At 37.7% G+C, this 13,303-nt stretch overlaps 1 protein-coding gene across 2 annotated transcripts in view; it reads right to left on the reverse strand.

Moving 5' to 3' along the window:
• Positions 1 to 5,298: 5,298 nt before the first annotated feature.
• ENPP3 (ectonucleotide pyrophosphatase/phosphodiesterase 3) overlaps positions 5,299 to 13,303 on the reverse strand; it is a 37,690-nt gene continuing 29,685 nt past the window's right edge. For both annotated transcript variants that reach the window (XM_080616151.1, XM_080616150.1), the window contains 5 exons: positions 12,543 to 12,678; positions 11,965 to 12,042; positions 10,498 to 10,630; positions 8,133 to 8,289; positions 5,299 to 6,599 (listed from right to left, as the gene is read on the reverse strand). In XM_080616151.1, the coding sequence (XP_080472277.1) occupies positions 6,426 to 6,599; positions 8,133 to 8,289; positions 10,498 to 10,630; positions 11,965 to 12,042; positions 12,543 to 12,678 (678 nt within the window). In that variant the 3' untranslated portion in view covers positions 5,299 to 6,425. The remainder of the gene's footprint in view (positions 6,600 to 8,132; positions 8,290 to 10,497; positions 10,631 to 11,964; positions 12,043 to 12,542; positions 12,679 to 13,303) is intronic.

Genomic DNA, 13,303 nt, shown 5'->3' on the forward strand with positions numbered 1-13,303 from the left:
TGCCTCTTAGGGAAGATTGGAAAGGAAGGCTGCAAACTAGTCTCTTGAATCGCTGCTGAGTGAAAATGTGCTCCCAGATATAAAAAAGGCATCCTTTTATCTAAAATGGAGGAGAAATTCATAAGGAGAAATTGAAAACATCTGTCATTTCTGAAGCACATTTTGCATTCTTGGCTGATGGGAATATCCTTCAAATGTTCTAGAGATGATAGAAATGGTATTCACAGCTGTAGTTTTGGTAGTTAGACACAAACCTATCAGCTTTTCTCCTGAAAACAAATAGCAGTGGGGAAAAAAAAATCCAAGCAAGAACAGCTGAATAGATGGAAATTACATTTACTGCCTTGCCTGCAGAGAAAAAGAGCATTCCTTTCTAAACAGCTCTTTCTCTTCCATTCCCAGTCAGTCCTCTTTCTCCCCCTGGAAAGCTGGTTACTCCTGACAATCAAGAGAGAATTCTGTGCCATGTCCTGCATACAATAATAAGACAAGGACACAAAGATTGTTAGTTCCCATAGTTAGTATGAAAATTTTGGTTGAACAAACTGAGTGTGTTATATACACAGCTGACTGATACAGCTTCCATGTGTGCTGATGAGTGTTAAGCTGCTCATACATTGTCTGGAAAATTTGAAATGCAGGACATTAAGAAAACTATTTAATTCTCCTTACAGAATAACCAGGTTTTATTCTGCCACTAAGAACATTTCATAACGATAAATAAAACCACTGCCTTTAAAAAGCACTCCTGAAAAAGCACAATGATTAGCCTTGCAACCTTTGAGGCATTCCGATTGCTTAATAGTCACTAGTGATCTGTACTGGGTCCAGTAGTGTTCAGCATCTTTATTAATCCTGAATTACTGTGGATATCCTGCCTGGAGCCAGTTTAGAAGAACGCAGGTTGCTAACAGGCAGAATTAGAAAAAAAAAAGAACCAAAACAAACCAAAAGTGTTTGGTTTTAATGAAATAAAAAAACCCTTACCTTTGGTTTATTTTGCCCTGTCAAGGTGTGGAGCCTAACAAATAGCTCATTTCTCTTTCAGCTACAGCATCACCATAGACAATCATTCAAATGATAGAAAAGCCCTCCATTGCCTTTCTTTTTTTTTTGCGTGCCTTGCAAGCACAGCTGGAGTTGGTGTGATTGGCGTATCTGTGAACTGTTGATCTCACTGAAGTCACAATGTGGTGAAAATTCACTTGTCCAGCCATGGCTCTCCTAAGAAGGTGGTTTCTAAATCATCTCCTGCTATCATTTTAACTGTGAACAACATCCGCTGGTGAGGTACAACCAGCCAGAGAAATTGCTTCCTTACTGCCAAATACCAGATTAGTTGAGTCTCTTCTTTGGTAGAAAGACTGTGCCTTTGTCTGCCTAGATGAGACACTGTGCCTCATAGCTTGTAACACCACTCTACAATCCCTAACCTTGTGTGAAACCACACATGCCTTTGGTGACTTGTTCCATCCGTTAGGCAGCAATCTGACTCAGTGATAAGAGGCAAGCTGGACAGCAAACAATTCTGCAAGTTTGCCTATTATTGGAGCGCCTCTGGAAAAGTGGAGCCCTCTTCTCCCTAGACATGTTTCTCTCACATGGACTAAGACCTGGAAATCTCCCCTTTGCGATCAGTATTGGGAAGCAACTGCTGTCCTTCCAATGGCCAATGCTTACAGGCGAAGCAGGCTGTGGCTGAGCTTCCTGGACAATGGGCAGTTTGGTTTATCATAGAATCATAGAATGGCTTGGGTTGGAAGGGACCTTAAAGATAACCTGGTTCCAAATCCCCTGCCATGGGCAAGGAGACCTTCCACTGCACCAGGCTGCTCAAAGTCCCATCCAACCTGACCTTGAGCACTGCCAGGGATGGGGCAGCCACAACTTCTCTGCGCAACCTGTGCCAGTGCCTCATCATCCCATAATCCTGTGTACAAACATTGCAGGACCAGTGTGGGAGGTAATTTGAAAAAACAGCCCTTTCTATATCCATTAATACTATTTTCCTTAAGGAAGAGTGTCCAAGGTATGAGTCAAGGGTATTCTCTGTCATTTAAATGTCTGCACTCAACTTTGAAGGTAGCCTTTAGTGAGGTGCTAACAAAAAGCCCACAGTCTCTATAACAAATACTGAGAAAAAAAGAGGTTTATTTTATATGGTATCAGACTCACAGAGCCAGGGCGTGGTGTTTGGGAAACGGTAGCACTCGCTAAAAAAAAAAGCCACAAACAGTTGAGCTTTTCCTTGCTCTGGCTATAGGATTTTCTGGAGCAGAGTAGGCTGTGTTTCCCTTACCTGCTCTCTTTCACTATTACTCAGCCTTGCTACAGAGAAAAGATTAGCTATAGGTAGTGCCATATTCCACAATTTGCTTACAGGTTTGGTTCCAGTATTCTAAAATTCAAAACCCCCCATTCATTAGAGAGGAAAACAGACAGGTCCTTCTGAGTTCTCATTTTCAGTGGCTACAGGAGTGGTCAGTTTCTCAGCTTCAGTGGTGGTCTATGGAAAATCATGTTTTATGAATTTATGTTTTTAATTCTCACACATAAGGTTGCTATGAGAGCTGGGACTCAGCAACATCTGCTTTTACAGTCAGCAAATTGATTTATACTTATTCCACTCCAGTTTCATAGTTAGGCATCCCCAAACTGTCTAAAAACATAAAAAGGGCTTGCCATTTTGGGGAATCTATACCCACATCCCCTAGAAAACAGGAGAAGTTTGAAACATTCAGAAAAAGCATTATTTCTTAGTTCTCAGCACAAAGCAGAGTGGTTATCAAATGAGAAACATGTTTTTATATTAAATATTTGCCATATGCTGGTTTTACTATGTGTTATTATCTATTTGTTGCTACTTTCAGTGTTTCTTTATTTTAACTTCTGAATTTCTCAGCATTTCTTAGTAAAAAAAATAATCAGTTTTATCCAGTCAACTTTTCTTTTGTCCTGCTTTTCTTAGTAAGGAACATGTCCCAAGTAGACCTATTACAATGTCACATAGAGTTCCACTGCCCTTGAACCACAAGATAGAACATACTCCTCCCCATCTCTACTCTACGTACCAGAACTTTCATATTTTTGCTAACTTTAATGAAGAATAAGTATTCTTTGTTTTTGAAATGCAAACCAGGACAACCAGTTGAGAGTCTTGAAATGTTAAGTGGCTGAAATGTTCTAGGTCAATGTTATTTCAATAAAATATTTCTTTTTAGATTCATAGAATCACTGTGCTCTAATTTGTGGCTTTGGTGGAGTACGAATTCTGTTTGAAGCAGCTGCTAATTTCCATCTCCATGCAAATCATAGAAGTTACTCTGTTTCAAAAAGGGATAGATCCATACAAATGTCTTAGGCAACTGCGTAAGTTTCAGGCTGTATGTCTACTGGTAATGCAAGTAGACATACGTACACAATATTGAGTGCTTTCTTATGAACTAGCAAGTGGTTTTGTTTTTATTTCTATAAATGGATACATTTGTTTTCAAATTTGAACAGCAGTGCCTGCAAGCCTCTGAAACTGATTTTAGGTACAGGCATCAAATTTTAGATACAGGCATCAAAGCTCAAAAGCTAATGATTTTCCCTTGCATAAATCTCCAGGGTTTGAGGCTGCACTTCCTCCCATGTGCAGTTTTAATTATGTGATACAAGGGCAGTACACAGAGCCAAATCTGTCCCCTAATCATTATTATATCAATTTCACTACTAGTTCTCCCAGTTTCCAGTGCAGGCCCTGACTCATGTAACTAGGGAAGGGAAAGCAAGACAACTTAAGTCTTCCGAATCAGTCAGAAATCCAGAGGTGTTCTAAATCACATAGATGACCTAGACTCCCTGATTGAACTTAGCAGTGACGGGGGAAAAAAAATTTCCTGTGACTGTTCCTGTAAGTAACAGATAGAGGCCTGTGAAACCAAATGATCAGATAACGTGGGCATTACAGCCTCTGGAGATCAGAGGGAACACAATGCTATCAAGAAGCAGTTTGTAGCAGAGTTTGTGTCACGGGGTGTGACAAAAGCTGTATGATGCTGCATACAGGATTGGCTCTGAGAAAGCTGGAGACTCTGCCACGCAAAGAGGGCACCCAGGCATCAGTGCCAAAGTAAAAATAAAAAGCTGAGAACCAAGTCCTTTGCTCACAGAAAATTTTCACTTAGATATTCCTATGCAATCTCCATACTTTTATCTGTAAATGACGCACTACAATTTTGAGCACTAAATATTATGACAGCTGAATGAATAGTAGAGGAAATAAACATGACTATAGCAAAACCACTTTCATATTTGCTTTCTTAAAGTAACTGCAACTTCTGACTCCATTATCATAAAAGTTTGTGTAAAACCCAAATATGTGATCAGGATCTTCTTGTGTTAGATACTATACAAATACTGAACAAGAAAAACAGGTTTTGGCAGCTTGATAGGCAGGGATCTTTACACAGAAGGGGTCAACTTTTATTAGGGGGGTAGGCTGCTTTTGTGGGGTGAGGCTAAAGAAGAACATTAAAGAATCTTTTGAAGGATGACAGCAGATAAATTTTGCTGCTACATAAGTCCAGTATCTGTCATGTGTAATAGCATGGATGAAATTAATTTTCGGAAGTCTGGGCAAACCTCAAAGACATTATTTCATCATGCAGGTACCCAGAGGTATACATAATTCAAACATGAGTGTTCACAAAGGCATATCTACACAAGAAATTTGCTTTCATAATTGAGCTAGAGTATTGGCCTGAAGCTTGCATTGCTGCCATGGTTGGTGATATGGGTGTTAATTCAAATTTAAATATATCAAATCACAACAATCACATCAGTCAAGCTAATTCTACTTTAAATTGCTAATGTAGACATGCCAAATATTATACTCTTAAAAAACTGTTTCTTCTAATTTTTGAAATTAATTTTATGATTCTAGACTAGTTGATTTACATGCCTAGATTAGTTTCTGTTATGCAGAGTCATTGACTAGATTTAGGGTATGATTTACTATGCAGTGAAAAATCAGTTGTATTCTTAATTGAGGCATTTAGCATAAGTCTCTGATTTAGATGGATAGACTCAGATGCCACAGTGTTGCAAGATGAAATATAATTCCATGTTCAAGGAGCTGGTGTAACGGTTTAACCAAATATACAAATCTTAACATTCAGCTTGGTCCCACACCTTGATTGCTAAGCTATGTTTGGAGTGTATGTGCACACACTGATCATCTAAGATGCCGGAGAAAAAATGTCCTGTGATGTTTATTTATTTATTTATTTATTTAAGTATGCATTTAAAGGTCTCTTTTTTAAACAGACATATCTTCTTCAGTCCACAGCTAGTTACAGATTGAAACACTCTCTGACATGCTTCTTTAAAATTCCCTCATTGTGCCTGTAAATCAGACAAATGGGTAATTGTCTGTTGTTATTCATACCTGTGCTTAGCAGCATGTTCAGTGGAGAAATATGCAACATTTCTGTAGTAGGAGAATCTGAGAATTTGCACTGCCTTGTCCCACTTACCTGCCCTCAGGAGGTGTACAACACAGTGTGAGTTAGAGAGTCGCTATGTATAAAGCCTTTGCAGAAAGGAACACTGACTATTTTTTAGATGTCGTTACTGATTTTGTGCTCTAAACTCAGGTTTAACTCTTTAAAAATAAGCACAAACATTTAGGTATTGACAGACATTTGAAAATTGTTGCAAATACTGGTAAATATCCAGACAAAATTCTTCTGGCTAGAGCATTTCTTTTACCTTTTCATGTTCAGAATGCTTTCAGATTTATGAAGGGTACAAAATACATCTCATTTATGCTAACTTCACTTCACTTGTTACTAGCACAATGGATTAACCCAAGTGGAAAACACAGGGCATGATCACGGAAGACACTTCCACTATATACAAACTTTTTGTAAGTCTGAATATATTTTTTTTAATACATCAGAGTTTCCATGTGAATTAATAGGTGAGAAAGAGAAATTCAGAACACTTCAGAACATATTGGTATTAGATAACCATAACCTTTCTGATAAACACAATGGGAAAAAAACACACACACTCTCAAACTGTTTCACTTTTCCACTCCATTAGAGAAATAATTTTTATACAGCTTACAATTCTGGGGTCTCTCTACTATGAAACATGATCCTTTTGGAAGTCTTTACAACCCACTACTAGTAAAATATTCTCTGTTTTGGTAGCCTGGCTCAGCAATGATAATTTAATTTACTTTAGATAATTTTTATGCAGTTCACACTAAACACTTGACTGCAGTACACAAATTTGAAAAGAGAAATTTGCTCCTCTAAATGTGTTTTCCTATGGAAGAGCTGTAGTCATGTTTCCTACTTACTTTAGCAAGGAAAGTTAAGTTAAATCACTTAAATTTGCTTTCTTCCAAACACTGACACTTCTCTAACAGATACTCAGTTAATTTCAGTCTCAAATGTTGGCAGAAATGTCTTTAGCTGCAAGATCTCAGAGACAGGTTCCTTTCTTTCCTGGTAAAAGTCAAGTCCAGTTAGCAGCTCCACATCCTGAACACGGGCAGAATGAGCCTGAACTCTCTCTTCAACCCATTCAGACAGTGTCTTATTTTCCTGCCAAAATGAAGAAGAACAATGTTAAATACACAAACTCTGTTGTTTGGTAGTGGTATTAGACAATAACCAGTGTCTGAAGTGTCTGAACTGGTTTGACAAACTAAAGCCCTCCAATTGATAAAACTCCGTTCAGGTTCTCTAGGCATCTTTACAGACTTGCATTTATGGATCACATTTAAACAGAACCAAATGGATGTCCCTTCTCCCCACCTCCAAAGCAAAGGAGAAGCAAGATTATGCTGAAATGGCAAGTATGATTTTTGACTACAAAGTAAAGCCAAGTCATGTTTTAACCACACAAGTAAGGATATTTTTAGTTACAGTATAAATTAGCTGCAGTGCTCAGGCTAGCCAAACAACAGGCACCTGAAAACCTGAACAAAATCCTTACAGCAGCTCAGTCTTGATTGTTGGACAGCTATAATATTTGTTAGATAGACAGGGAAAAGAACAGAAATGTAAGCACTAATCAATCAAAAATGTTATTGTTCAATTCTTTTACGACAAAGTTTTTTTGCAAACAAATGGTAAGTTGTCTTTCCATTAACAATATCTGCTTTTGACACAAAGGTTCTCTAAATTCATTGTTGCAAGATGCAATGAATACAAAGTACAACAATATTTGGAGTTTGCTGATAAACTTCAGAAATAACAGATGTTTTAAAGTACAAAGACTAATTCATCCAAATTATTAATATTGTATATTTAGTCAACTCTCAACTACCAAAAAGATTACTGGGTATTTGTGGATTATCCCCACCACAAGTGTGTGATAGGGAGACACACAGCTTGTTTCTAAGATGCAGTTATGAGTTCAAAGTTATAAATAAACTAAATCAACACAATTGTATTGCTTTGAGGGTCAGTTCTGTGCAGCTATGTTTTGTATAGGGAGACTGTAATATGCGCACTGAGCTATGAAACCTTCTGCATCCCACAGTTTACAGAATAGACACTCAGCTAGTTTAACAATACGTATTACACTCAGCTAACTTATTTGTTTGCTACAAAACATGAGATTTACACTGTTAGTGTTAAGAATGAATTTTACTTAATTCAAGTATGAACCTCAACTGCAGAATCATCCATCTAAATGCCTAATGTCTAATTTCTAATACAAGTGTAACGAAGGATTGTAGGAACTCTTCAAGCTACACTGAAGGAATTAACACTCAAAGTCCTTTAATACTTGTGGAGAAAGACTGTCCTGCAGCTTTCCATAAAGCTATCTGATCACCCTGTTAGGTGTGCTACAGTTCTCAGCCCTTAAGTGCCAGCATTCTCAAGTCCTCTTATCAAACCCTTCTTTATTCTTCTTCCTTGCTTCCTATCAGCTCACTAGTTTCCAGCTACTTTCTTCTGGAGCTTCTTACTCTCCTAATCATGGCTTTAGCTCTCAACTTGCTCTCAGCTCGTGTGGAATGAATTAATTAAACACTTAGACGTCTAAAGATTCTCCAGATGAATGGATCCCCCTGGGAACCAGTTCACAAAGCTCACTGGCACAAAGGAGCATGAAACTATACTTACAGCACAGCTTTCAGTGTTGTCAGGTCGATGAGGAATGATAAAAGACAAAGCATCCAAGGAGCCTGAGCAGTCCAGTGGAGTATAGGACCTATTCTTGCAGCTAGTCAGAACCACAAAGTAATGGGTTGGGACAGGGATCTCTGTATTGTTTACATGCCTACAAAACAAACAGTAATTAAGAGATTTATCAAGTATTTAAACCATTGATGCCATTAGTAATTTATAGAATGTATCTCAGCATAGATCTTCCACTACTATGTGACATTTATTTTATAATCTAAATAAATACCTGATGGGGCAGACAGCCTTACTATTTGTTCCATGAACAGCCAAACACGCATGGATTAGCACATTTGCTACAAGCGGTCCCACTGAAACCAACAGGATTGCTTACATGATCAACACTGTTTTGCCAAGCCAGACATTTCTACATCTGGAAGAGGCAGGATACAGCATTGTATTTGCCCTTCATTACATTAAGAATTTCAAACATAATTGGAAAACAGTAATGAGAAAACTAGCTTCTGGTTTCTTGACAGCAAGAAATGGCAGCACAATGTCTCGTTGTTGTGTTCTATAGAAACCAGTTTAGGATACCTGAATGAAAATGTCTTTGTCTCCCTTTTCTGGCTATTCTATGAAAATGGTCATTTTTGTATATAAACTTAAGAGGAGCTGAATGCTTTCCAAATTTGATGTACAGCTTCAGTATTCAACAAAACACCATCACTGAAATGATTGTACTGCTTCATATAACTGACTAACCATGCTGAATAAAACATGCTTATTCCAAACTGTAGACAACATTATGTGGTTAGCTGGGTATTACAGCATTCTGCTTGGAAGGAAGTTCTAGTCTCTCCTCCCTTCCATCCTCCTACTTTGTGGCAGAGCTGATTTTCCCATTCTCAAACCATTTTTGACAGATGTGGTATTAAGTCTAGCCTTGAATAAAACATCTCCAGTGACATATTCAGCTGTGCAGATTTCCCAGCACTTTTCTACTACATAAGTGTTCTTACTGTCACAAGGCATATTCCCTATATTTGGAACAATCCAAGTTGTTTGTTCTTATTCTGTTTTTTCCTCCTTCTCTCCTCTTTCATTAACATAAATAATTGGTCTTTATCTTTTATATTTCCCTTTCACAGAATTTTTTCTAATGTAAATCTTCTCTCATTCCTGTTTCTACTCACAGATTTTTAAATGTATTTTGTTATGCTACCAGAGCTCACTAAAGTTTGCCTAGAACTTGTCAGGCCTTCAAGTGACCTGTGTAAACCATACCTATGCAAAGGTACCACTTAGGATTGTTACATTTTACATTCCCAGTTATATGATTCAGTGAAGGCAAACACAGAAATCTGATCTTTGATAAAACACATCAGTTTGAGACAACAGGGAGAAACAATGAACAGGTGAGTGAGCATGACATGAAAGTGTCCTGGGTACTGGTACTGCTACAGCAGTAGCAGTCATTTTTCTCCTTCTTAGTAGCTGGTGCAGTGCTGTGTTTTTTACTTTCGGCCCGGGAACAGCGCTGATAAAGCCGATGGTTTTAGTTGCTGCTCAGTAACGTTTAGTCTGACCAAGGACTTTCTGAGTCTCATGCTCTGCCAGGGAGGACGGGAGGCCGGGAGGAAGCAGAGACAGGACACCTGACCTAAACTAACCGAAGAGGTATTCCATACCACAGCACGTCATGCCCACTATATAAACTGGGGGCAGTTACCGGGAAGAGCTAGCTCACTGCTCAGTCGGGCGGGGTATCTGCCGGCGGGTGGTGAGTGGTTGTATTCTCTTCCCTTGTTATTTCTCTTATTTTTATTATTATTGGTGGCAGCAGTAGTGATTTGTGTTATACCTTAGTTACTGGACTGTTCTTATCTCAACCCATGGGAGTTACATTCTTTCGATTCTCCTCCCCATACCTCTGGGAGCAGGGTGTAAGGAGGGAGTGAGAGAGAGACTGCGTGGTTCTGATTTACAGCTGGGCTTAAACCACAACAGTTATGCTTAAGCAAATATTCTGTATATTTAGATGTCATATATTCTCCCAGTATTTCTGTTGCAGAGGCCCAGAAATCTAGACATAAGCTTGGGAAACACATTACTGGTCTGTATCTGTGGATATGTACCTAGATAACTGCAAAGCCTTTTTGGTCCTTACTGGAACTTCAGCCTCTACAGTACTGTATATGTTTGCAAGAGTGTTTGCTGTTGTATGAGTAACAGCGAATGAAGTGTAATAAAAGGAATACTCTCTTCTCCATGATACTTTTTGGTTTTGCATAGAAGCTTGTTTGTGTAGAAATACAGTGGAAAATAATCTGAGGTTTGACTTCTGGCTTTTCCAAGTACTTACTGTTTGATTTCATCAAAAGTATCAAAATGGCCATCATAATTGTAATCGAACACTGGTCCACTGATAACATTTACTCCGTTCCTTTCTCTAGCATACTCCTGAAGAAGCACATTATGGAAATAGTCCCATATGTCTGTCATTAAAACAAAATATAAGCATATTTAACATAAATTTGAAGTAATTTCATCACTAAAGAAGAAAAAAAGAAACCTTTTTTTCTGTAGATGAATAATAAAGTTTCAATCTAAACTGCCTGTAAAATCAATACTGTTATGCGAAATTTGTATTTCAGCAAAGGTGAAATACTCTCACTCACCATTGAAAGAGGCACAGTAAATGCTATTATAGGTCTGCAAGGTCCATTACATTACTGGAGATAATGCATTTGATCTGCAGCCTATGCTACAATTTTAGAGCTAAGAGGTCATTAATTTCTGGCCTGTCTGCTAGCACCTGCAACTGTACCAGTTAGTAGGAACTGCGATAATGCTTTGTAAGAGGAATATTTACCACCTGAGAGTTAGTCTAACTCTACAGAACTCATGTCAAATATCACTAGATAATTGGATTTATTCCACAGATGTTATTTGAGAAAATACAATTTGGAGGATATAAGCTAGTGAGATTATTCATCTATTTATAGCTATCATGGCAAAAATAACAAGACACATTTTGGGGGTTGAGGGTTGATTTACCTCTTGTTTATAGTCTACAGTAACTTCATGTAAGTTTAAATCTCTTGTACAATTTTCCTTGGAAAATTGGATTTTTCATGTCTGATTTACTTGGAAGATGAAAGCCACTTAGGTTTTCTGCATCTCTGTTTTTTCAAAGGGCATGAGCAAAAGAATAAATGAGGTCTGAATGCATCAGAAAGGTAGCTACCTCATTGCTTTTCCTACAGCATTTTCCTTAAGCATTTCCTCTTTCTATCCTTGGTCTAAGAAAATGAGCTTACTGCACTTGTATAGTAAGAAATGAGAAACACCTGATAAAATAAATATTCCAAGATTAATATTATTTGGTTTGAGTGTCTCCTTGATTAAACAGGCACTGTATCAGGGCATTGTTTACAGACTTTGTCCTGTCTTCTCTTGAGACCTTGCAAAAGGAAAGAAAAGTGCCATTTTCATTCACCTTGAGCATTTCTCAAGGGCACATTTTCATGAGAGTTTCCTATCTAGCATTTCTTGTTAGGAGAGCACATGGGGGATGAAGGGAAAATTCAAAGGTGAATAGGTACAACTAGCAGGGGTCAGACAGGACTATATACAGGGAAAAAAAATAATGTATGTGCATTTTAAAATTTCAAACATCTACTTTTAAAAAGTTCTAAATATAGTTGCAAAAGATCTGGATATAATGCAGGCATGCATTCATGTTTTTAGGTTCTTGTCTTAGCATTATCAAATCCAGAGCCATAATTACAGAAAATTAATCAAAATTAAGCAAAACTTTGCAACCTACCTTTGAAAGCTCTATACATGGGAACAATATTGCTGGTGAGTAAGGCATCATACTGCTCGAGAGCAGATGAATTTAAGTCTATATAACAAAAAAAAAAAAGTATATATTAATGAAATTAAATAAATAGACAAAGAAATGTGATTCATATGTCACTATAAGTTTCAGGTACAACAATTAAATTACATTTTACATTTGAACATTAGTATGATCCTACTGCAAACATGTCTCCAAATTTATTTATACAATCTGTTCAATAAAGTAATTATCAAATTTGACAACAGGAAATTAATATTCATACGGAGGAAGCAAGACAGCCCTTTACTCCAACCCTTTACATCTTTCCAACCACGTTGTTCCATTTTTAAAAGAAAGACTTGAATGTTCTAAACTGAAAATATTTAGATACAACTAGCAGTTGTCCTGGTTTTGGTCAGTCTACAAACACTGGAAACCTTTTTCTGCCCAACATGCTGATCCGAAGAAGTTTGTTTTGGTGTTTGGGTATATGTTTAAACATAAACCCACATCCAGCTGAATAAGACTTTCTAAGCTCTAGCTATAAAAAGAACCATGCTCACTGGGAGGATAGAGGAAACTGCGGGTGAAGGTCAGCCCTTCTGGGTAGTTGGAACAATTTTGGCTCCGAGCAACAGGGATTCTAACATCAGCCCGCAGACAGTCTGAAACGGTGGGAGGAAGAGGAGATGTGTTTTCCTGTGAAAAGGGGAAAAAAAAGAAAATATTACACCCATGGCTCTGGCTAACCCAGCGCCTTGTACGGTTCTAACTTTCTAGAACAGACTTCATTGAATCTTCTCCTATTTTCATAGTGAATCAGGTCAATGCAAGTAACGGACACTGATGTTTTCTGCCTAATGTTTTTCCTCTATTTCTGTTTTTAGGTAATTCAGGGAAATCCTTATGCAGCGTGTAAAACTGCAGTAACAAAATAAGGTTACACCTTAGGCAAAAACAGGTGACAAGTTTGGCTCATTTGTCACTTTTACATATTTCTGGAAACACCAACTTGATGTCACACCCTCCTGGAAAGCCTCTAGTATATAAAGATGAAGCTATCACCTCATCTTACCATCTGAGAATACTATCTCCATAATAAGAGTCTGTTCTGCTGAAGAGTTGAGGCTAAATAAAGTCATTCAGTAAATTTGGTATATTTTACTGGCTAGCTTTAATGAGACATGTTAGCATGCATGCCAGCTAAGACCCGGCCAAAAGTGATTATGATGAGTACAATTGTTTCTATAACCTTTACTTTTCTTTTCTTTAACCTTTACCATAGTTTTACGATATCATTAACTAAAACATCAGGATATGCTTT

Source organism: Psittacula echo (assembly GCF_963264785.1).
Source record: "Psittacula echo genome assembly, chromosome: 4".
Taxonomy (NCBI): Eukaryota; Metazoa; Chordata; class Aves; order Psittaciformes; family Psittacidae; genus Psittacula; species Psittacula echo.